Below are 22,415 nucleotides of genomic sequence, written 5' to 3' on the forward strand. Positions count from 1 at the left end.
CACCTTCTCAGTGCCCTTCCACACAGTGAGCCGCCTCTGCCCTCCTGATGACTTTTAGTATCGTGACACCTAGGGGACAGCAGGCGGTGAGCACAAAGCACCAGCCAGAGAACCAGTAGACCTGGATTCTAGTCCTGGCTTTGCTAGGAATGTCTGTCTCCATCTTAGAGCCACCTGTAGAATGACAGGGTTGGAGTAGACAGCCTAGAGCCCTTCCCATCCCTGACATCCCCCAAATCTGGAGGCATGGGGCCCAAGGCCATCTCAAGCTATGGACCTACCTCCCAGGAGTTTAGGAGTTGGGTATTTGTTCTCTGATGTCAGCAGGTAGCTAAGCTGAAATGGAAAACCCTTTCTGAAGCCTAATGCCTGTCTTGTGTTCTGTGATTAACCACGCAGGGTCTGAGCACCATTCTCAGAGTATCTTCTCCCTGCCCCAGGGCCCAGTGGGAAGTCTGTGGGTGCTCTGATAGTCTGGCTTGGAAGGGCAAAAACATCTCCTTTTCCAGCTGGGAGGGCAGACTTCAGAACTCCTGCCATTCAACACAAGGCTGGGGCCTGACACAGCCAGCAACATGATAGAAAAACCGTTCTTGAGCACAGGGATACCAGGCTCTGCACTTAGGCACAACTCAGAGCAGATCCATTGTCAGCCTGCAGGGGACTCAGAACAAGTTTCACAGCTTCCCGAGCCTCTGTTTCCCCACCTATAAAAGCCGGGTCAGACTAGTAAAAAAGGTCACTCAACTCTGTTAGCAGGCACTATCATCGTGGGAAACATCATTTCGATTGTGACAGAGAATTTCTCAAAATATAAATATGAAATTGAGGCACTCCACAGTGTCAAGAGGACAAATTTGTCTTTGTTTACCTATTTTCTGGCACCTGTGTGGAGTGAGGACTTTTCACCAAGAGCTGATCTAGTCCATTTCACAGGGGGCAACTGCAGTGGTCCACAGCTGTCAAAGCCTTTGTAGCTACAAAGTCCACTGACGCAGCCCTCTCTACCTACTCAAACCAGACACCCTTTCAAGATTAAATAAGCCTCACTCTTGCCTGGTGCATTGGGATACATCTTCTGAGGAAGAAACAGGAGGTTCAGGAGTCCACAGCTAGCCTGGGATACATAGTGAGTCTAAGGCCAGCTTGGGCTACATAGTGAGACACAAACAAACAGACAAACAAGAACTTTATTCATAGGCAAAAAACAAAAAAACAAAACTTTTAAATGCCATCCTTTAAATCAGGGGTCCTTTAAACTTGAACCTTTGTTAATAGAACTAAAGTTGAACTTGTCCATAATCAACACAGAAGGAAGACAGCATTAAAAATTTCACCTTTCGCTGACTGGTTCAGTTAGCAGCAGCTGGGAGTGGAACACTGTAGGAAGTGGGCCCTTTGGGAGGGAGCAGGGTTGAGCTGACATCATGAGGGTGGAGATTTTCTACATGGGATTGGTGGCTTTAAGTGTCCGGAGAGCTTGCTGCCCTGTGTGGACAACATCCCCTAAACATGGGCTTTCATCGCCGGCTCCTTAACCTTGCACTTCCCATTTGCCTAAAGTGGGAGAAATAAAGGCTTATTCTTAATTGTTGTTGCTGTTGGTTTCTCAGGACAAGGTTTCTCTGTGTAGCCCTGGCTGTCCTGGAACTTACTGAATGGTTGACACTTCCAGATCACCAGCCATTCAGTGCCAAGGTCTTGAGTTTTAACACAGCCATGTCCTGTCTTGGGACATGTTCATTTTACAGGCAGCATGTTTATTTTTAAAAGACCGCACTATCTGCTGGAAATGGGAAATTAGAGCTGTCTGTGTGGTAGAAAGCAACTATAAAGGAAGGCATAACATTTAATGTCGATATAATATAGATATAATAACAACAATATAGAAGCAGTAAGGAGCTGGGTGCGGTGACTCACGCCTGTCATCTCAGCACGCCGGAAACACACCTTTAGGCTGATGACTCAAATCTGAAAGACCTATTTCAGAGCTTGCTTTGAGGTTCTAGGATGGGAGCACAGCTATTCTTATTCCCTCGTCTGAAGGCTGGTCCTCCTCTATTCCTGGAAGGTCATCCTCTTTGAAGAGTGCACAGCTTGGGGAGGATGATAGTAGAGCAGGGAGGAAGGGAGGGAGGGAGGGAGGGGACACCTGTCTAGCCAGCCGGTGGTCAACAGAGTGACAGATGTGGCACCCAGGTCACCCTTACATCCAGAAAGACCCATTTGAAATTAACAATCACTTTTCATGTATCTATAATCTTTTGTTGTTGTTATTTTGAGACAGGGTTTCTCTGGGTAGCCCTGGCTGCCCTGGAACTAGCTCTTTAGACCAGCCTGACCTCAAACTCAGAGATCTGCCTGCCTCTGCCCCCAGAGTGCATGTATCACCTTCACCACATTATAAATGTTTATTCTTAAGCTATCCAGCTAGGATATTCTTAGCTTGAGCTAAAATAGAGGTTTAAAGAAGAATGAGGGAAAGTAAGTTTCAAAGCTCAGGTCCTGTAGAATCTCCAGACAGTTGCCCCTGTGGTCGGCGCTCTCCAGCTCCCACTGGTTTCTTCTCTGAGAATCATGCAGTGCACACAGAAGGCCTTGCATATCTGTAAGGCAAAGCCTGCCTTCCCTGGCAGCTAGGCTGTTCACAGCCTGTGTCCTAGGAATTTCGAGTTTGAAAATGAAACACCGAGATGGGGAGGAGCTAAAAGACCCTGGAGAGGAGACAGAAGCCAATGTCCTCTTAATACAGTCCTTTCTATGAAATGCTCCTTCTAAGTTGAAGCTTCTAGAAGTTTCTGTCATTTTGTTCCTTTAACCAATATGTGCTGACAAGCACAGCATGAATGGCCCTGCTGAGATCAGACAGCATGGGGACATTGCAGGACTCCATGAGAACAGCAGGGTGTCATCTTGCTCTGATCTCTGCTGTGGGTAGTTCCCTCCTCCTCCTCGTGACCCAGCAATCCCCAGATCTCCCTCCTTTGCTTTCCACCACAGTTGACTGGGTCAGGAGTGGCTGCTAAAGGAAGCTGGATCAAGTAGCCCCTCTCCTAAAGAATGTGGACTTGGGAAAGAAAGCCTCCGTTCCAACTGGGAGAGGTTTTGGAACATGGATGGCAACTGTTGTCTGTTATGTGAACTGGAAACAGAAAGTCAGTTAATAAAGAGAGACAAAGTGACAGCCAGTGGAGCAAGACAAAGTGACAAGAGCAGATCCACTGCTCCACTTCTAGAGCTCCTCTTCTGCTGCAGGAAGTTCCTGAAGCCCCTGCATTCGGAGAGAACCCCAATCACCTTGTGTTGAGCATCTCCGTCCTCTGTTCAGAAAGAAGCAGGCCTCCCATGGGAGTCAACAAAGCATGTCATATTGCATTGAGGCAAGACCAAGCCTCCCCACCCCCACCCCAGCACAACTCGAGGCTGGGCGAGGCATCCATGCATGTAGAATAAGTTTTAGCTCATGTGCCAGGGACAGGTGTCCTGGTCCCACTTCTAGGGTTCTCACAAACAGAAAAACCACACGACTGTCATCTACACGCAGAGGGCCTAGGTCTCTCTCATACTTGTGTTGTAATCATGAACCACAAGCCCAGGGATGACACTTAAGGAGGAATTTTCTCAATGGAGACTCGCTCCTCTCTGAAGACTCTAGCTTGTGCCAACTGACATGAAACTAGGCAGTGCAGGTTCATATGCATAAAGCAACTTTATTTAGCTATAATGAAACTGAAATGAAAGTATGAAATGTACAGAAAAATAAATGAATCTGGAAAGTGTAAAATTAAAATTAAGTAAGGTGACCTAAACTCAGAAAGATTGAAGCCACATGCTCTCATATGTGGATCCTAGTCTGTAATGTATACATGTGTATATGTAAATGAAGGTAAATGTGGACAAAACTTCAGGTATTAGAAAAGAGACTGAGAGAGTAAAAATAGATAAAGAAGGATGTGTGATGATGAGGGTGAGAGGTAGGCAGGAGCCAACAGGACACATGATTAAGAAAAGAGCCTGGATGGGCAGTGGTGGCACACGCCTTTAATCCCAGCACTTGGGAGGCAGAGGCAGGAGGGTCAATGTGAATTCGAGGCCAGCCTGGTCTTACAGAGTGAGCTCCAGTACAAGGGTCCAAAGCAATATAGAAAAACCCTGCCTTGAAAGAAAAAAAACAAAACAAAACAAACAAAAAGAGCTTGGAGGGATTTACAAGCAGAATGGAGACCAGAGGAAGGATCCAAGAAGAATTATCAAACACTTTTTTGATAATGCCATAACAGTATCTAATATCTAATAGGTCAATTAAATAAAAACAAAAACAAAGGAGCTTTAAAAGACATCAAAGCAACAGAAGAACCACCAGTGACCCAGTCTTAGTCTCCAGTGATCACTCACGATCAGAGACATACTAGGTCATGTTCTTAGTTACCAAATATGGTATTGTCACTGTAGAAAAGGAAAACATAAAAAAGACAAAAAAAATTCAACTCACCAGAATTCTACCTCCAATCAATTTTGTTGTCTCTTATAGATTTTTAAAATGCTTTAGATGTGTTTTATATGATAGATATAATTCTAAATATAGAGTTTTGTGTTTTGTCCCCTCTTTGAATAGCATCAGGACACACTACATACAGATTCACTATGAACATGGGTGTGACTGCCACTTCTAGTCTGTCTTTGCATCTGAGGACTTGAGTGTCCATAGCAGTCTGAACACGTCACCCAAACAGAAAACTAAAAGGAGACACAGGCTAAGCCAAGGCAGGAGTCTTTTACAGGGCTGATGACCTAGTAGCCGAGTTCCTTCCGCAAGCAGTTCTATCTTAAGTGGGAATTATGGTGGAATAATAAGAATTGGGAAAAACAGATAGGCTGAATAGATGTTTATTCAGGGAGAAATAACTTACAACAGAGACAGATGAATGCCAACAGGGAATGGTCCTGCTTCATCAAAGATCATACTGGTGGGTTCTGTTTATTGTGGTCAGGTCCAGACAACCTCAAGCTCAGGAGGCTCTGGCATGAAGGTCAGCCAGGACACAAAGCATTTCTTCGCTGTTGCCGTTGTTTTGTTTTCTAGGGTTTCTTTGTGTAGCCCTGGCTGTCCTGGAACTCGCTCTGTAGGCCAGGCTGGCCTTGAACATTAACCTGCCTCTGCCTCCCAAATGTTGAGATTAAAGGCATGCACGATCACCACCACCCGGCTATAAAGCATTTCCAAATGGGTAAAATCGGTTGGTAGAAGGTTTGTTCACTGGCTGGTCATTCAAGTAAGCAGGAGGCAAACTCAGGAGAAAACTACTTTGAGTTTGCTCTGTGGCTAAGTGGGAGTGTCTAAAACCACGTCAAACCAACCAACCAAATGAAATTAAACAAACAAACAAACAAACAAACAAAAAAACGTACACCAAATAACAAAAAGAGAGCAGCCGGGATTGTTGGTAAAGATAGCACTTTAAAGACGCATGGGGCCTTGCCATCACCAGCAGTCCAGCCTTTGCCAGGCTGTTCATGAGGGTTTGGATTTGGTAAAAAGGAGAGAGAAGAAAAAGGGATGAGAGCATGGGAGTCCCAAATGTAATTCACTGAGAACCGGATTTTCAGGTTAAAAGTGCGTCTAGATGTCTTCCTCTGGAGAGCACTCTTTACATCATGGGGTAGGCGATGACAAAATAGTTAAGTTCTGAATCGATCAGCTTTCTGTATTTCCTGTAAATCTCCCGTAGGGTCCTGTCCTCTTCATTTGTCTCATATCGGTTTGTATAAATTCTCACCTGTGTCAATAAAGAAACACCACACACACACATACATACACACATATGTTGACTACATCACTTAAGACCTGACAACCATCCACATGCATCTACACACACAACTAAAGGTTGAAGCAGAAAAAGCCTAAGCATGATTTCCTTTGGTATCCATGAGGGACTGATTCCAAGATGCATGCATGGATGTTCAAGTCCCTTATGTAAAATGGATCAGTGCATGCAAATTATCTCTGGGTTGCTTATAATACTTACTATAATGTGGATGTCATTCTTAGAGAATAATCTTAAGAAATATACATCGTCAGTAAAGATATAAAGTTGGCTGGCTTCATGGATGTAGAACCCATGGGAGACAGAGTGGAAGAGACTTCCAGATCCCGTCTGTGGGGTTGGTTGTCTCCCATGGACAGATTCAGGGGCAGATCCAACCTGCATCACAGCGTAAGTGTCGAGTCTGGATGTCCCTGCTTAAGGGTCCTTACCTTTAGTGTGCGCAGGGAGCACTGCCCCTCCTCCTGGCTCTTCAGGATCCGCTCCACAAACTTAACATCCAGGAAAGCCCAGATTTTGAAGTAAAATAGCTTCCGGCAGGCCAGGATGAGGAGATGTAGCTGCTCATCTAGCGACTCATGATTGTTGTTGAACTCGAATGTTAACTTCTAGAAAAGCACCGAGGGAGAGGGGCAGGGTATCAGAGGTGCTGGGAGACTGCCCAGAACATTGGCAGTCTCTAGTGACCTAAGTCACATTTGGTTTTCTGTCGAGTTTGCTTTTTCTCATCTCCTGCTTATTCTTGACTTCAGGAACCATAGGGGCATCTGTCTACTGCTGTGAGCCAGTGGGAAGAGGCTCTCTGTTGACAGCAAGGCACCTCCTGGCTCAGGCTTCACAGCTCTACAATGGGGTAAGGGAGGTTTTCTTGGTTCACAGTCAACCAGAGAGTTCCCTATGTCCTGTGGGAAGGGAGTGAACAGTGGTCTTTTGAGGAGTGTGTGGGAGGCTTAAGAGTGTGCTTGGTAACACCTAGAACTCTGACAGAGTTAAGTGAGCATGTAGAAGCCTGGCCAAGATCAGGCTTTCCTGTGACCAACAGCTCCTCACAAGCTCCTGGGAGCCTCACTTGCCAATTACCTGCAGGGTGTTCCGGAAGGTGGGCAGGAGGTCCATCAGAGTGGGCCGCATGGACCAGTCTGGGTCACTGAAATAGCAGCTTCTTAGGCTGATGCTCCTGACTGGAATCTCCTGCAGCAAGATCCGAGCCAGGCGCTCATACTTCATGACTCGCTCGAAGAAGAAGTTTACCTTCAGGCTGCTGGCCTGCCTGGCCAGCTTGGCCCAGGACATGCCCCAGACTACCTGGCCGTGGGGGTCGTGAACGTGGCATTTGATGTTCATGGTTCGGAGGGTACCAGCATTGTTCTCACTCAAGGTCTCGAGCAGCTCGTCAGAGATACAGTTGTAGTTGAGTGTTAGGAATGTCAGGTTGTGGAATGTGGCCATGGCCTTGTTGAACTGGGAGCTGCCATAGACGGCCAGGTGATGGCTGAAGAAGTCCTCAATGTTGAGCTCTGAGGCCAAGTTCTCATTCCGAAGGTAGCTCAGGGAGTTGAGGATGTGGCAGCCTTGCTCCACTGTCAGCCGGGCTCCTTTCAGGCTAAGATGGTCCAGATGTTTGCCCATCTTCTTTAAGAAAAAACTCAAGCTCTTGATGAGAGAGCCCCTGATGCTGTTTCTCCAGACCAGCCGGTCCAGTTCCAGATGCTGGATGGACAGTGACCTCAGACGGTTGTTACTCTTGCCGAGGCACGACAGGAGGCCTCGCATGGTGACTTGGAACTTCTTGGTCAAGACGGCATTGTAAGGGTTCAGGAACTTGATTTCTAAGTGTTCCAGGTAGCGGCCAAATTTCTTAACGTACCAGAGCGCTGACTCAAATTCAGATGCGTGTACCCTGGATGGCCTCCCGCTGAACGTGATGGTCCTGTATCGCCAGAGGTCAGCTGAGTACATCATCTGGTTCCATTTTCTACAGACCAGGGCAGCTCTGGACCTGTCCCTGTCTCCCAGCCACCAGAAAATACGTCGCAGGCACACATCTGGCAGAGTGGCCCAGCAGCTCTGCTCTTGGGGCTGGATTGCTTCACCCTCTTCGTCCATCAAAGGACCCAGATGTACAGTGTAGCAGTGTGGTGAGCAGGGCTTCAAAAACGGGGAAAGAAATGCAGTCACGTGTTCTCTGTGAGAGGTCAAAAAGCAGAAATCAAACTCAATTGAACAAACTTCCTCTGTGCTTCTACTGTACTGTCAGGCACTGCACCAGATGTAGGCGGTTCCTTGGTGAATCCAGGACACCCCACACCTATGAAGACTGCGTTGCTCATCCAGGGTCACAGACCAGCACCCAACTTCAATGCAGTGAGATGCTGCCTGTGGTGACACATTCCTGTAATTCCAGGACTCAGGAGGCTAAGGCAGAAGGAACACAAGCTCAGGCTAGCCTGGGCTACACAGGGATCCCCAGTCACCCTGGACTATGTAGCAAGACACTGTCTTCAATAAAACAAAACACCCAGTGTTTGTTAACACAGCAAGAGAAATGAGGAGCCCCAGGCATGCTCACGATACAGGGGGATAGATGCACAACTAAAAAGTGACTAGTTTCCGGTAAGGAGGAAGTGCTGAGGGCTTCTGAGAGGAGGCGATGTCCAAGTTAAAGTTTTGAAGAATGAGTAGGCTTTGCAAGGCAGACCCAGCTGGCTCAGCGGCAGAGGAAAAGCAGTTTGTATTACAGAGGGAACAGTTATGTGTGAAGCCACCCAAGTGTGAAAACATGATGTGGGCACTCTGATGGGAATAGCAACTGCTTTCATATCATGAACTTGTAAGTTCTATTTAACAAAACAAACCAGCAAACAAAACTTCGCTTGTAAACAAACTGCCCAAGGTTATGAGCCCCTACCAGGGACAAAGTGATCAAGAGGCCAGAAGGTAATATGGAAAAGTGAAAACAAAACAATTAAACTGAAAGCTGGGGTGCTGCTTGGTAATAGAGTGCTTGTCTAATACCCTCGAAGCTCAGGGGTTGATCCCCAGCACTGGGCAAGTGTGTGTGTGTGTGTGTGTGTGTGTGTGTGTATTGGATGGGGAGTGGTGCTAAATCAAACCAAGGCCAAGCCACAGGCTACAGATGTGTGTATGCACATGTGCTGAGGTGCTGACATGTGTGGAGGTCAGAGTACAGCCTCTGGTATAGGTTTTCACTTTCCAACTTGTTTGAAACAGGATCTTTTGTGAGGTTTCTTCTGTTTACATTTTCTCTTATTGTAGATAGCTTGGACTACTACAGCTTTATATAGGTCCTGGGGATTCGAACTCATGTCCTCATACCTCCTGCATGGCCAGTGCTTTACCCATAAGCTTTTCACTGTTCCCGAGTTAGAGACTTTGTTGTTGCAAGAATTCTTCCCAAATAATAAGTAAACAACACTCCCATTGGCAGGACTTAATGGTCTGTCAATTGCTGTCATCTTAGTAATACTCTGTTAATAGGAATAGTCATTTCTTTCTCCTACTTTTGGGAAATTTAAACGAGCTGATGTGGATAATACACCTGGGAGGCAGAAAGTGCTGTGAGCTCTGGCTGCCATTAGTAAGTTGGGGCCAAGGTACTTCTGCATTTTCTCTATGAAGACGGGAACACGCCCATTTTGCAAACAGAGAATCGGAGGGTGTTGGGAGATTAATAAAGTTTCCTAGTGAGACAGTGTTCTAAGTGTATGAGTGTGGGATTCGAATCTACTCTAGTGTTGCCAAACCTGGGCGTGGTCCACCATAATATGACACAGCTGCCAACCAGCGAGGGGAATTTAAGGCTATCCCATCACCAGGGTGGCGCGCCCCTCCCATGCGGGCCTAGTGGCTGCGCGGGGCCACAGCTGCCCGCCAGGTGCGTGGATGCCTCGGGCTGCTCGTTACCGGCTCGCTGCGCCCCGCTCGGGCTGCAGGGACGCCGAGCGCGCCTGCCCCTCCGCCCGCACTGCTGCTCCCACGCCGACTCCGAGAGCAACCCGGGCGGTGCCCTGTGCTGGCCTTGGCCAAGACCACCGCCACCTTTGTGACGCGCCGCCACCCACTGGCTCTGCTAGAGCTCACTGGTGGCTTGGTCTCAAACCCGGGGTTGCCAGATCCACTGCTGGCGAGTGGAGAAGGCTGGGAGATCGGTGCACAGACCCACCTGGAAAGCACCAGGCCAAGGCAGGAGGCTGGAGGGAAGAGCACTTTGTGAGGCTCACCAGGTGCCCTGCTCTTACCTCTGCTCGCAGTGCAGCAGCCAGGAGGTCTGATCCCAACTGTGCTCAAGTTCATTCCCCTCCAGTTTTGACCTCTGAAAGCTTTGGGCCTCCATTCCTATCCTCAGATGAAGACTCCTCTCACCCCGACGCTAGCCGTGGGCTTCCACTCTTCTATCCTCAGATGAGGTAACATCTCACCCCCCAAAGGGTGGGTTTCAAATCGGGTCTGCAAGCAGACCTGGGTTGAACCTAATAAAGCCTGAGCTCAATTCTCCTTCCCAGCTTCCAGAGGTGATGCTCATCTAACCCGCCCACCTAGCTTGCCGAAAAACCTTTTTGCTGAAGCCCAGGGTTGAGTATGCTGTATGTCCCCAGAGAATGTGGATGCATCTATCCCTTACTTTACTGCTAAAGGCCTCATACGAACCCCTCCTCCCCTAGACGGCATCTTATCACCCTCCCCATCGCCAATGTGAAAGATACAGCTCTCGATTTAAAGGAGATGAAGAAATAGTTTATTTTGGAGCCTAATATGAGTGATGATGGCCCAGAAATACACATCCAGTTTGCTCCAAATAATCATGTTCCAATGTGGTAATAATTTTGGTGATTTTTTTTATAGTGACCAAATAAAGAAAGTCACTTTACAAATATTGGATATACATCAGGTAAGTGGGTTATAGCAAAGCAGAGAGACCTTGCTATAGGCCCCAGATGCTGTGTGACTTCCTCAGCAGCAGGAATCTGCTTACATGTCCGCAAACCTTTCCCCAAGAGTCACAGCATGTTAGGTCACAGACAGATGTGGACGACAAGTGGCTATTTAAGGAGCTAAGGTAGCTCAAGGTACTTGATGCTGGACCTGCAACAAGCTAACCTCTACATAGCCCCTGGAGTTCTAACCAGTCAGCCTTTGTAGAATGCTCATTGTAGAATGCTCAGTTTGTAGTGGCTGCTTTCTGGGAACTTTAATTCACCCTGCTTTGCCCTTTCCTTCCCCTCCTCCCCTTTTCTCCCCTTTCCTATTTTTTCCTTCTCTCCCTTCTTTCTTTCTCCTACTGTATCATTGCCCCTTCTAGTTCACATACTTCTAACATGTCTTACTCTGAAAAAACCAATGAGGAAGGCAAAGAGAAAGGACAGGAGACTGGGTTTTCCTGGGCAACTGAGCAGTTGAACCTAGGTGCTTAGTCAGGAGTTGAGTGGAAGAACAGGAAGCTTTTTCTCTGGGCCATCTGTAGTTCCTGGGCCAACAAGGCCTGGCTCGCAAGAAGAAAAAGACCTAAGGTTATTTTCTGTAGCCCAACTATTAAAGTCTGCCTCTTTTCCTAAACAAAGACCCCCAAAGTGCTGAGAGATACCGAGTGACCTGCCCTGAACTAGAATGAGACATCATCGCCCCCTCAAGGCCCAGGGGACATTACTGAAGATGGGGCAGAAAGACTGTGATAGGGATTAGGGGCCTCGTGGAATGCTATGAAATGCTCTCCTGAATCTAGTATGGCCATGGCTATCACAAACATGGGCACACGTCAGCTGTGGTTGCCTGCACAAGACCTGCACTTGTGTGTGCTAGCCTGTGTGTGCTAGCATGTGCACGCAGACTGAAAACTTGAAGGAAGAAGGGGTTTTACAGGAGTGGGATGGGAATGAGGGAAGGCAGCGGGGATAATTATGATTACAGTACATTGTAAACACATATGAAACTGTCAAAAATTAAAGGAAAGAATTTTAATTACGGATTGGCAAGGAAAACAAAGTTGTGACCACCACAAAAAGGAAGCGGGGAAGCCAGTGTGGACTGGAGCCCTTCTGAATCCTAGGGCCTCTTTCCTCTGGAGCTAGCTGGCCTTCCTCACTTGTTTTTCTCTTGAGCTAACCTCAGGCACTTCTCCTAGAGAAATAAAAATAGATGTTAAAAGGCTTCAAGTGGAGGCGAGTTGCTAAGTATTTACTGGCTTTTCTGTTGTTGGTCTTCCCTGCCAATAGGGGCTTTGATAAAAGCCAGGGCTTTGCAAGAGCTAGATCAGCACTCTGCCTGGCAGCTACATCTTAGTCCCTAAAATGATGCTGGTATCTGAAGTATCTCTGGGTGTTGCTGTCCCTTGTCCTGAAGCATGTTTGATGGAGACGACTGAGATGGCATCGAGGAGGCTTGGGATAGTGGTTAATGAAGGCGGGACATCACGGGCAAATAGGAAGGAGCACATGTTTCTGTGCAGCCACTGAAATCAGTGAGCCACATTGTTTACTTGGTTAGTGCCAACTCATAGAATTGAGGTATGGAAGAATTTGTATAGCAACCCTCCCAAATGCTTGTGTATGGGTAGATCATAGGGCTATTGAGTAAAACACAGGATGACCCATTAACTGTCAGTTTTGGAGACTCAACCACTGTGTGAGAGACAATGGTTCATGAGTCCAGGAGACTCAAAGTATCCAAACAGAAGCAGATGAAGTAGTTTTACAGTCTTGCAAAGTCTTGAGAGGAAAAAGTAAAAATGTTTGGTGTCGGACAGTGGTTTTTATGGTTCTCAGATGCGAAAAATTCCTGCCCACTTTTTCCCATAGGTTGGTTCTCCAGTTAGGTTTTCTAGCATAGCCCTCCAACCCCGGGGGTGGTGGTGGTTGAAATACTCTCTGTCCTAGTACAGGAGCTCAGTCATGTAGCAGACTAACTATTGAACCCTGACATAGACTAAAAAGCACCCATGCAAATGGGTGCCAACTATTGGCTAGAGAAGGCACAAGGTCTCCTGCTTGCTTGCAATTATATAGTGAGTTCTAAATGCACCTTCATATTGAAATGAATTTTCATAATGAAACTGAACCATAATGGTTGATTTCTTACATTTTCTTAGATTAAAAAGTCTCCATTTCTTTGAAGTTCAAATTTGATTGGGCATATTGTATTTTTACTTGCTAAGTCTGCCAAGGATGGAAAAATGTGTGGAAATGCCCCACTAAGAATGAAATTAGTTCATTTTTATAAAACTTATACATGCACAAATAAAATTAGAATAAAAGGCGTCCCTTTTTGAAGGACTGTTCATCTTATAAAGTAAAAAAAGGCGAATGGCAGAATAATGAATATACTGAGATAACACATGGGCGACGGGCAATTCAACCCTGTGGTTCATGTTAGGCTTTGAAAGGACACCAGCAGGCTGCTGAAATTGCTTCCTCAGTGATGTGTGACTGGAGGACATGGAATAGGTGGGGAGAAGAATTAGCTTGTGTGTATATGTGTGATGCTGAGGAATGAACCCAAGGCCTTATGCATGATGGACAAATGTTTTACCACTGAACTATATACCTAGTCCCTTCTCCCCAATTACTTATTTATTTTCAACATAGGGTCTCACTATATAACTTAGTTGTCATTGAACTCACTATGGAGCCTAGGCTTTCCTTAGACTCAGGTCCTCTTGTCTCAGTCTTCCTTTTTAAAAAATTGTGTGTGGTGTTTGCACATATGTGCAGATATGTGTGTGAGGGTCCATCCTCTAATGTGTACAGGTCAGAGGTTGCTATTTTTTTTAATGTCTCTGCTTTTTTTTTTTTTTTTTTTTTTTTTTTTGGAACAGGGTCTCTCACAGAACCTCAAAATCACAATTTCAGCTAGACTGACTGGCCATTGAGTACCTGGGACCCACCCTTTCTCTGTTCCCCTAACCCAGAGGTTTCAGGCATGGGTCACTGTGCCTGGCTTTTGCATGGGTTCTGCAGATTTGAACTCATATCCTTCTCATGCATAGCAAGCACTTTAACCAATGGGTCATCTTCCCAGTCCCTGTCTCAACTTCCCCAAGTGCTAGATTACAGGAATTCACCACTAGTCCTGACTGAATGATGGTTAGTTTTCTGTTAACTTGACACAACCTAGGGTCATCTGGGAAGGCAAATCTCAGTTGAGAAAAATGCCACCATCACATTGACCTATAGCTAATCTGTGGGCCCTTTTCTTGGTTAATAACTGCTATGGGAGGGCCCAGTCCATTTTGAGTAGAGCCACCCCTGGGCTGGTAGTCATGGGTGCTATAAGAAAGGAGGCCGAGCAAGTCATGATGTGTAAGCCAGTAAGCAGCATTCCTTTATGGCCTCTGCATCAGTTTCTGCCTTCAAGTTCCTGCCTTGACTTCCCTGGGTGATGGACTACAAGCAGTAAGGTGAAATAAACCCTTTCCTCTCCAAATTGCTTTTGGTTATAGCATTTTGGCATAGCAATAGAAAACAAACCAAGTTTGCAAACTAGCTTTTGGTTGATATGATACCAGATAATGTCTATTATAACAAAATTTAATTTTGTTTTCTGTTTTAGGCAGGTTCTTTCCAGGTAGCCCTGGCAATCTAAGAACTCTATATGCAGAGCAGGGTGGCCTAGAACTCAAAGAAATCTGCCTGCCTCTGCCTTTGCCTTCAGTGTTCTGGGATTTAAGATATGCATCACATGCCTGGTCATATTTTGTGTGTGTGTGTGTGTGTGTGTGTGTGTGTGTGTTTTTTTTTTTTTTTTAAGCACCAAACAACTAAGGCCTCTAGCCAAGAACCTAAGAGCATAAACTTTGGAGCCTTACATTGTGAAGTCTCTCAAATGGTTCTGCATTCCCCCAGTTCCCATCTCTAGAATGAGGGCAAAGTAACCTGTCTATTGTCTATAAGGAAGGTCAGTCACAGCCAAGCATTGTAACATGCACAATGTTGGCTACCTTTTTGCCTTTCTTTTTTTTAGACAGGGTTTCTCTGTGTAGCTTTGGAGCCTGTCCCAGAACTAGCTTTGTAGAACAGTTCAGCCTCAAACTCACAGAGATCAACCCGCCTCTACCTCCCCAGTGCTGGGATTAAAGACATGTGCCACCAAGGCAGGTTTACTACTTCTAATGGAAACTCTTACTACAAGAAATAGTCTTAGGGGCCCAGAAGGATGGCTCAGTGGGTGAAAAATCCTTGCTATACAAACCTGGCAACCCCCAGAACTCTTACAGAAAAAAGAGAGTTGACTCGTAGAGTTGTCCTCTGATCTCCACATGCTTATCAGTGCAATCCTCCTCCCAATAGTAATAAAATTTAAAGAATTAAGCTTCCTTTAAAAAGAAGACAGTCTTAGATGGAAAACTCAGGATGATGGAGCCAGCTACAAAGCTGGGTGTGCTGGAGGCAAGCCACCAGCTGCCTTCACATCTGGACCCAGACCCTTCTGCTCTCAGGCGGAAACTTATCTCCACCTGGAAAGAGCACACTGACAGCCCCAGGCTTTCGTTATTCACTCCATAGCCTTGGACCATTGCCATGTGTCCAGGCCTGGAAAAGCTGCAGGCACAGAGAGGAGAGATCCAGTTCTACCCTCAATGGTGACCCAGTGACTGGGAGGTGACACAAACCAGGGAGCAAGTGCTGGAGAAAATGCACATAGGCGTGCAGAAACAGGAGGAACATGGGAGGCGTTGTTCAGCCGCCATGCTGGTACACCTCCATCCCCCATGCCTCCCCCACACAGGTTGGGTAAGTCACTGTGCAGCGGGTTCCTAGCCAGGTGGGGAAGCAGCAGGGCTGAGGGGAGAGTGAGGTACCTGGTGCTGATTTAGAATGGGCAAGGGAAGTAAGATGCCACACCGACAGCACCTCTGAAGGATGTCATAGGCTGCTTCGTCTGTAGAAGGAATAGCTCTCAGCTGGAGTGCAGGCTTCAAAGGCAGACCCACGAGGCCATTTTGGTCATTTGTCTCTTGCTTTGTTGAACTGCTTCTAATTTTTGTCTTTGGACGAACATCTTTCGTCACTGTGGATGTTTGATTTCCAGTCACCTGACTTGTAAGGGATGGAGGAAGGATTTTTGGCTTTCCATCCTGAAGATATTTCACAGTCCTTGAGGATGGACATTGTTTCTGCAAATGTGAATAATGTGTGAATTAAAAATGACTTCAGCTGCAATAGTTGGACAATACAACTAAGATAACCTGAAAGGCCTCTCCCTATAAACAGTTAGAAATGATGGATAAGGGGCAGCAACATGGCTCTGTGTGGGTAAGAGTGCTGTCAAGCCTCAAGACCTGAGTCTGATCCCTGGAACTCATGTAGTGGAATATAAGAACCTATCTCCACAAGACCTTCACTTAGCAAACACACCCACACACACAGTGAATAAATACAAAAAATCTAATGCTGAAACATATAAAAAATTTAATGCTGAATAATATAAGGCAGACATTCAATGTTACAAGCTGACTTTGCTGAAAGAAAGAAGATTCAGGTTGCAAGGATGGAGGCTTGGAGGTGTCTCTCTAAAATCTAGGTATCAAGGGGCTGGAGAAATGGCTCAGTCATTCTCAGCACCCATGTAAGGTATATCCCAACCATCTGTAACTCCAGTTCTAGAGGATATGATACCTTCTTCTGGCCTCCACCAACATTGCTTGCTGTAGTGCACACACAGGTAAGTAGGCACCTGAAGGTTAGTGATGTTTGGAGGTGATCAGGGCCATAAAGAGTTGTCAGGGCTGCTGCTTAAAGGGCTAGGCACAAGTAAAAGGCAACTATGCATGCCAAATTTGCCTAAAGAAAACGTTGGGAGAGAATGAGAAGCAGAGATCTTCTGTTTCAGGTGTGGGTTTTGTTGTGCTTTGGTTTAAGGTTATTGTTTGTGTGTGTGTTTGTTTTTGTTTTGTGTGTGTTTTGTTCTTGCTTTTGTTTGCTTGCTTTCTTACTTTGTTTTGTCTTCTTTTGTGGAGGGGGATGCAACAGGGTTGATGGGGAAATGTGGGAGGATCAGGAGGTGAACAGAATTGGGGTGCATGATGTGAAACTCCCGAAGAGTCAATAAAGAAGTTAAGAAAAAAACCCTTGGAACATAGCAAAACAAAACAAAGTGAAATAAACATTATTGATAACTGTACCGAGCAAAACTGACCTAGAATCTGGTTTTTCACACCTTGATTTTTGGATTATGAACTGGCTACTGACAATTAGAAAGAGGGAGATTGCTACTCACCATGTGGGACACATACTTATTTTCGGGAATTATTTGTTTGCAGTAATTACAATGGGTTTTTCTTTCAGGAGATACATTTCTCTTCCCTGAGTAAACACAGAAACACCACAAATGACTGTTCTTGGTGATGGCTAATCCTACTTCCCCCCTAGATGCTCCCCTGGCCTGTATTAATGAGAATTAACTATCCCTGGGCTAGCCTTGTCTTGAGTTCCCCACACTGCCAGCAGCCACCCAGGAGAGGACTGGCTGGACAGTCATTTTTATTACAGCGACACTGATGAAGAGACTCTTGCCTGGAGCAGAAGTGGTTTTTAAGCGATTGAAAGGGGCTATGTACATAGCTGCCCTGAAGAGACACTAGCCCACTCAAGCACGTGGCTCTGGCAGGCCTTTCCCTTTCCTCCACTCCATCGCCTTACTAAAACCATCAGATTACATTCCTAAAGCTGCCACCAAGGTCTGTTTCCTTAGTTGGCCACTTCCTCCTGGCCACTTCCTCCTCCTGAGGCTGGATTACCAAGGTCTAGCCATCAAAAACCCCTTTTGATTCACCTAATTAACATGCCCAATTAAAGTTAAACACCTCATCCTGACATAGCTTTCCCCTTTTACCTTTATAAACCACCATTTTCCTAGGGGCCATGTCTGTTTCGTCTCTATCCAGAGGCAGTCCTTTGTCCCTCCGGGACAAATACCCTTGTTCTCTTTCTCTTGTTTCCTTCCGCTTCTCCCTTGTCCTCTGTCTCCTGTCTTTGCCTCTCACTCTTTGACCTCTGTCCCTCTAAGGCAAACAAATCTCCTTTGTGCTGAGAACTTGGTCTTGGGATCCTGGACCGATATATTTTCTTTTGCACCCAGACTGCCTAACTGCGCTATACTCAGGTTCCGAGCTCTGTGATCTAATCAGATGTTGGCTGTACCATCACTGTGCTAAAATTGTGTTGTATTGAGGATGTCAATGAACTTGTATTGGAGACTGTTGGGTGGGAGACCAGACACAATGAGATGAAGGAAAAGTATATACTTCCTGGCTTTCCATTGGCCAATTTTGATCTTGGGTAGAGTGTTGACCTGGAGGGCCTTCCTAAGGGGTTCCACAGTTTCTCCACATGTTATCACGTTCCGTGTCTTATGCTCTCTGTTTCCCACTGTGGGTTCACACTGACCAGTGCAGTGTCTCATGCTCCTGCTGTTATGCCTTCCCCAACACAACAAGGCTGTTGTCTCTCAGACTGTAAGCCACAACAAACCCCTCCTCCCTTACGATGCTTCTGCTTCTTACCATCTTTTATTGATCACAGAATGGTAAAAGCAGGTGGAGAAGGAGATGGAGGCTTAGTGCTGGAAGTTGGAATGTCCTTCCATCTTATTTGTCCTCTGGTCTCTCTATGTATTTTTCATCTATAAGATGATTCAGGTGTGGCCTTACCAGGATAAAATTATGTCTTTGGCATGTAAAAAAAAAAAAAAAAAAAAAAAAAAGCCCTTCATATTTACGATTCTCCATGGCATTCTCTCCCTCTTCTTTGTGGTTTTTACACCCCATCCCTGGCCTCTTGTTTTCCCTGGATAAGTCACTGCAGACACACAAGAAGGCTACTCCAGTTCCCTACTCCAGTTCCATACTCCAGTTTGGAAACATACAGAATGGACTTTCTTCTCCTCTGTGCTGTTAAGGGTTTCTGCCCTTGCATCCTGCCCAGGAGACTTTCTGGCCCTGGAAACTGTCCTTGCTTTCTCTAGCTTCTCCCTGATGCTCACATTTCTCAGGCCTGGCCTTTGTCCTCAGACACATATCTTTGTGCTGGGCCATCACTCGGAGTGTGATGGACTGGTTGCAGTGTGGACAGTGCTCTATCCGGAGGCCACAGTGGGGCTCATGGACATTCAGTTTGTTGAGGTGCACAGCCAGATCACAGAACTTGCACTTGGCAGGGTGCTGTTGGGTTTCCTTGGTCTGTGGAAAGATGGAGGACATGGGCCCAACTCCCTAGGAAATTGAAGCCATCAGAGAGAGTGCTGGCAGGGGTCAGAGGCAGACACTGTCCTTGGGGATCATGAGTTCTCTTAGACTCACTGTTCTAGTTTGATTTCTGTTGTGATAAATAAACATCATGACCAAAAAGCAACTTGGGGAGGAAAGAGTTCATTTCATTTTACATTTCTACATCACAGGCTCTCATCGAGAGAAGTCAGGACAGAAATTCAAGCATGGCAGGAACTTGGAGGCAGAAATTGAAGCAGAGACCATGGAGGAATGCTGCTTACTGGCTTGCTTGCTTTACAACCTAGGACCACCTGCCAAGGAATGGTAGTGCCCACAGTGGTCTGGGATCTCCCACATCAATCGTTAATAATATGATGGAATCCCTCAATTGAGATTGTCTTCCCAGGTGATCAGAGCCTGCATCAAGTGAACAAAAAACAAACCAGCACACTCATGGGTCATGGAGATCCCCTTGTCAAGCATGTCCTTGGGGCAAAGCAATCTGCATGTCTGGGTATAATGGTTCTCCACAGTTCTCCTAGCTACTCAGATGGAGGGGTAGTGGTTACAGGGGAATCTTTATGACTGGCCTCTCTTTCCCTCTCTGCCTCTTTCTCTCAGGTTAACCTGCTTGCCTCTAGAGGAGAAATCCAACTTCAGCAAGGGAGGGCTTATACATGCTAATGACATAGTATAGATTACCTAAACTGTGCTGGCTGGTTTTATGTTCATTTGACACAAGCTAGAGTTATCTGAAAGGATGTAATAATTGAGAAACACTTCCATAAGAACTGGTTGGAGGGCATTTTCTTAATTAGTAATCGATGGGGGAGGGCTCAGGTCATTTTGGGCAGTGCCATCCCTGAACTGGTAGTCCAGGGTTCTATAAGAAAGCAGGCAGAGCTAGCCATGGGAAGCAAGCCAGTAAGTAGTACCTTCGATGGTCTCTGCATCAATTCCTGCCTCCATGTTCCTGTCATGCTTGAATTCCTGTCCTGACTTCCTTAAGTCAAATAAACCTCCCCCCTCCCCTGCCAAGTTGCTTTGGTCATGGAGTTTCATCAAAGCAGTTACCATGACCAGGATACAACACACATGTACACAGAGATGTAGGTTCTAGCCCAAGCCCCTAGCCTCTCCTTACATCACTCAGGCTAGCCATGTTTCACACTGGGGTCCATGAGATCCTAGAGGATGGAGACCAGGAATGGTTGCCTCAGTTTAGCACTTAGCCTAGGGCTCAAAAGGTGTTTGTTGGACTAGCTTAAATCTAAATGGAGCTTGATTCTCAGAAAGATAAAGCCACATGAGAGATTAACCCAGAAAGACAGGAAAGAAGACTAAGCTGGGACCATCCATCTTCTCCTTACAAGTCTCCAAAGACTGTTTTTAAAATGGACCCCTTACCTTGCCATACCCATAGTCCTTCAGTAGAGAGTAGACAGGGAAAAACGAGACAGCCTCGATGTAGCACAAAAAACCCTTTCTCTTCCCAAACTGAGGACAAACACGGAGGGGCTAAATGATTTACCCACAGGGCCAGGGAGGACTGGATTCCAGCTGCTGACCCCCCAGGCCTCTGTCCCGACTGCCACCTGCTTACCTGCTGGTGCTCAGCTTGGGTGTGCTCCTTCATCTTTGACTTTGGGATGGGCTCCTCACATTCCGGGCAAATGACCAGGAAGCGCAGGCAGTAGGCTTCGTGGAGGGCGAAGTGGACAGAGGCCACATTTCTTTTGCTTCAGGATAGAGTTGGGGAGAAAGAACGGCTCACTGTCTTATTATAATTCACGAAGCCTTGTTGCATACCTAGGGCAAGCTCTTCCCAGGCCTGCAGCATGGAAAATAAATAATGATGCAGATGGTGCCCTCCTGCCCTGCTTGTGCTGGTGAAAAAGTAGAAAATCTCACTATCATAAAATAAGTGTGAGGGCAGTCTACAAAGGGCTGCACTGCTCAGGAGAGTGGACAGAAAGGAGTGGTACAAAGGGGTTACCAGGGCAACGGCAACTTCTGAGAGTGATGACAGATTAATTTCCTAGGTTGTGGGACGGTTTCACAGTTAGGTAGTGATTGTCAAAGAGTGTACTTTGAACATGGACAAATCAGCTGGGCCTGTTGGCCCAGGTTTGTAATCTGCCAGGGCAGAGTGTTCTCCTCTGATAAGCTCATCACGGGAAATGCTTCATCTTTCCACCCACTCATGCTGGTGGCTGCTAAGGAGAAAGGAAACTATCGTAGAGAGCCAGGGGAGGTGTCCCAGGGCCGTAGCACCTGGGTCAGGGCCACAGAGGGACATGCAAAGCCTCACTGCTGTTAGCCTGATCAAGCTGTCCCCACAACTGCACAGCTCTGCTTGGTCTCCCTCTGTTCTGCCTACCTACACACTCAGCACTTCTTCCAGAGTCGAGAAATCCAGGGCAGGCTCTGCAGAAGAGACAGGCTCTTGCTCCTGGCTGTGTCCTCCGTGCCCACCTCCCAGCTCCTTTGTTAGGTGGAGGGTGAGAATAGCCCTGGAGCACCTTTCATGTTTCCTCCCACAGATGGGTGGGAAGACTATGTTGCCAGGGTCCCACATGAGGACCTAACTTTGCACAGGAATGAATAGCCCGCTAGGGACAAGTCCCTGGCTACTTAACTTCATGGCTGACCAGCCAGCCTGAAACATCCATGCTCAGGGAGTGTAGTGATCTTGAGGTACCACTGACCACTCCTCACCCCGGGAGTTCCAGTCCCTTCAAGCTCGCCCTCTGGTGTGTGTTCCTTATCCTCTTCGATTCAGAAACAGCATGCTCTCCTCTGCCCCTCTCTCCTCTGCCCCTCTCTCTGGCCAGACATGGAGAAAGTGCTTTCTTACCAGTTGCTGCACACCTGGAAGTCAGCCTCCATGGTCTGCTGCTTGGAGGATACTGTGGACTTTCTCATCTACGGCACACAAGGAAACAAAACTGAAAGTGTTTCCCTAGCCTGGCTCACAGCAGCAGGGAGGAGGGGACTCTCAGCCCAGGGCGGTTCCCAGGTCCCTGCAGCAGGACACTCCCAGAAGGCCACTTTGCAGCATGATCTAGTTCCCTGCCATGCTCCTCATCCTGGGCTGTCCCTGAACTACTGTGACTGTGACCTCTGGGGTGAGGATCAGTGAACAGGTCTCCTCTGGGCAGCATAATGGCTCCTTCCTTCCCCGCCTCCCTGACTGGTTTCATTCAATCTGGATCCCCACCCCTTTCTCAACCTGTGACATCACTCCTTCACTCTGTTTCTGGTCCCAACCTCTGTGTTAAGCCTGAGCCTGCTCCATGAAGAAGGAGCCCCTGCCCTGCACTTTACTTGGGTAAAGTAGCTACTGAAAACAAGGTCTGTGAGGAATGGGC

At 46.8% G+C, this 22,415-nt stretch overlaps 2 protein-coding genes across 3 annotated transcripts; both read right to left on the reverse strand.

Annotated features, from left to right (window-relative positions):
* Positions 1-5,438: 5,438 nt before the first annotated feature.
* Positions 5,439-9,829, reverse strand: Fbxo39 (F-box protein 39). Of its 2 annotated transcripts, none has more exons than XM_051180093.1 (4): positions 9,750-9,829; positions 6,906-8,010; positions 6,257-6,433; positions 5,439-5,777 (listed from the first exon to the last, which is right to left on the reverse strand). In XM_051180093.1, exons 2-4 carry the CDS (start codon positions 7,929-7,931, stop codon positions 5,649-5,651), a joined length of 1,332 nt encoding a protein of 443 aa, XP_051036050.1. In that variant the 5' UTR covers positions 7,932-8,010; positions 9,750-9,829; the 3' UTR covers positions 5,439-5,648. The 2 variants fall into 2 exon arrangements, with proteins under 2 accessions (XP_051036050.1, XP_051036051.1); XM_051180094.1 differs by lacking the exon at positions 9,750-9,829 and adding an exon at positions 9,590-9,689.
* Positions 9,830-11,782: 1,953 nt separating this feature from the next.
* On the reverse strand, positions 11,783-22,143 carry Xaf1 (XIAP associated factor 1). The gene is made up of 6 exons (XM_051180097.1): positions 21,902-22,143; positions 20,648-20,783; positions 18,819-19,014; positions 17,055-17,140; positions 15,637-15,951; positions 11,783-11,960 (listed from the first exon to the last, which is right to left on the reverse strand). The coding sequence occupies exons 1-6, from the start codon at positions 21,967-21,969 to the stop codon at positions 11,922-11,924; spliced, it is 840 nt and encodes a 279-aa protein (XP_051036054.1). The 5' UTR covers positions 21,970-22,143; the 3' UTR covers positions 11,783-11,921.
* Between the last annotated feature and the right edge of the window lie 272 nt (positions 22,144-22,415).

Source organism: Phodopus roborovskii, unplaced genomic scaffold, assembly GCF_943737965.1.
Source record: "Phodopus roborovskii unplaced genomic scaffold, PHOROB, whole genome shotgun sequence".
Taxonomy (NCBI): domain Eukaryota; kingdom Metazoa; phylum Chordata; class Mammalia; order Rodentia; family Cricetidae; genus Phodopus; species Phodopus roborovskii.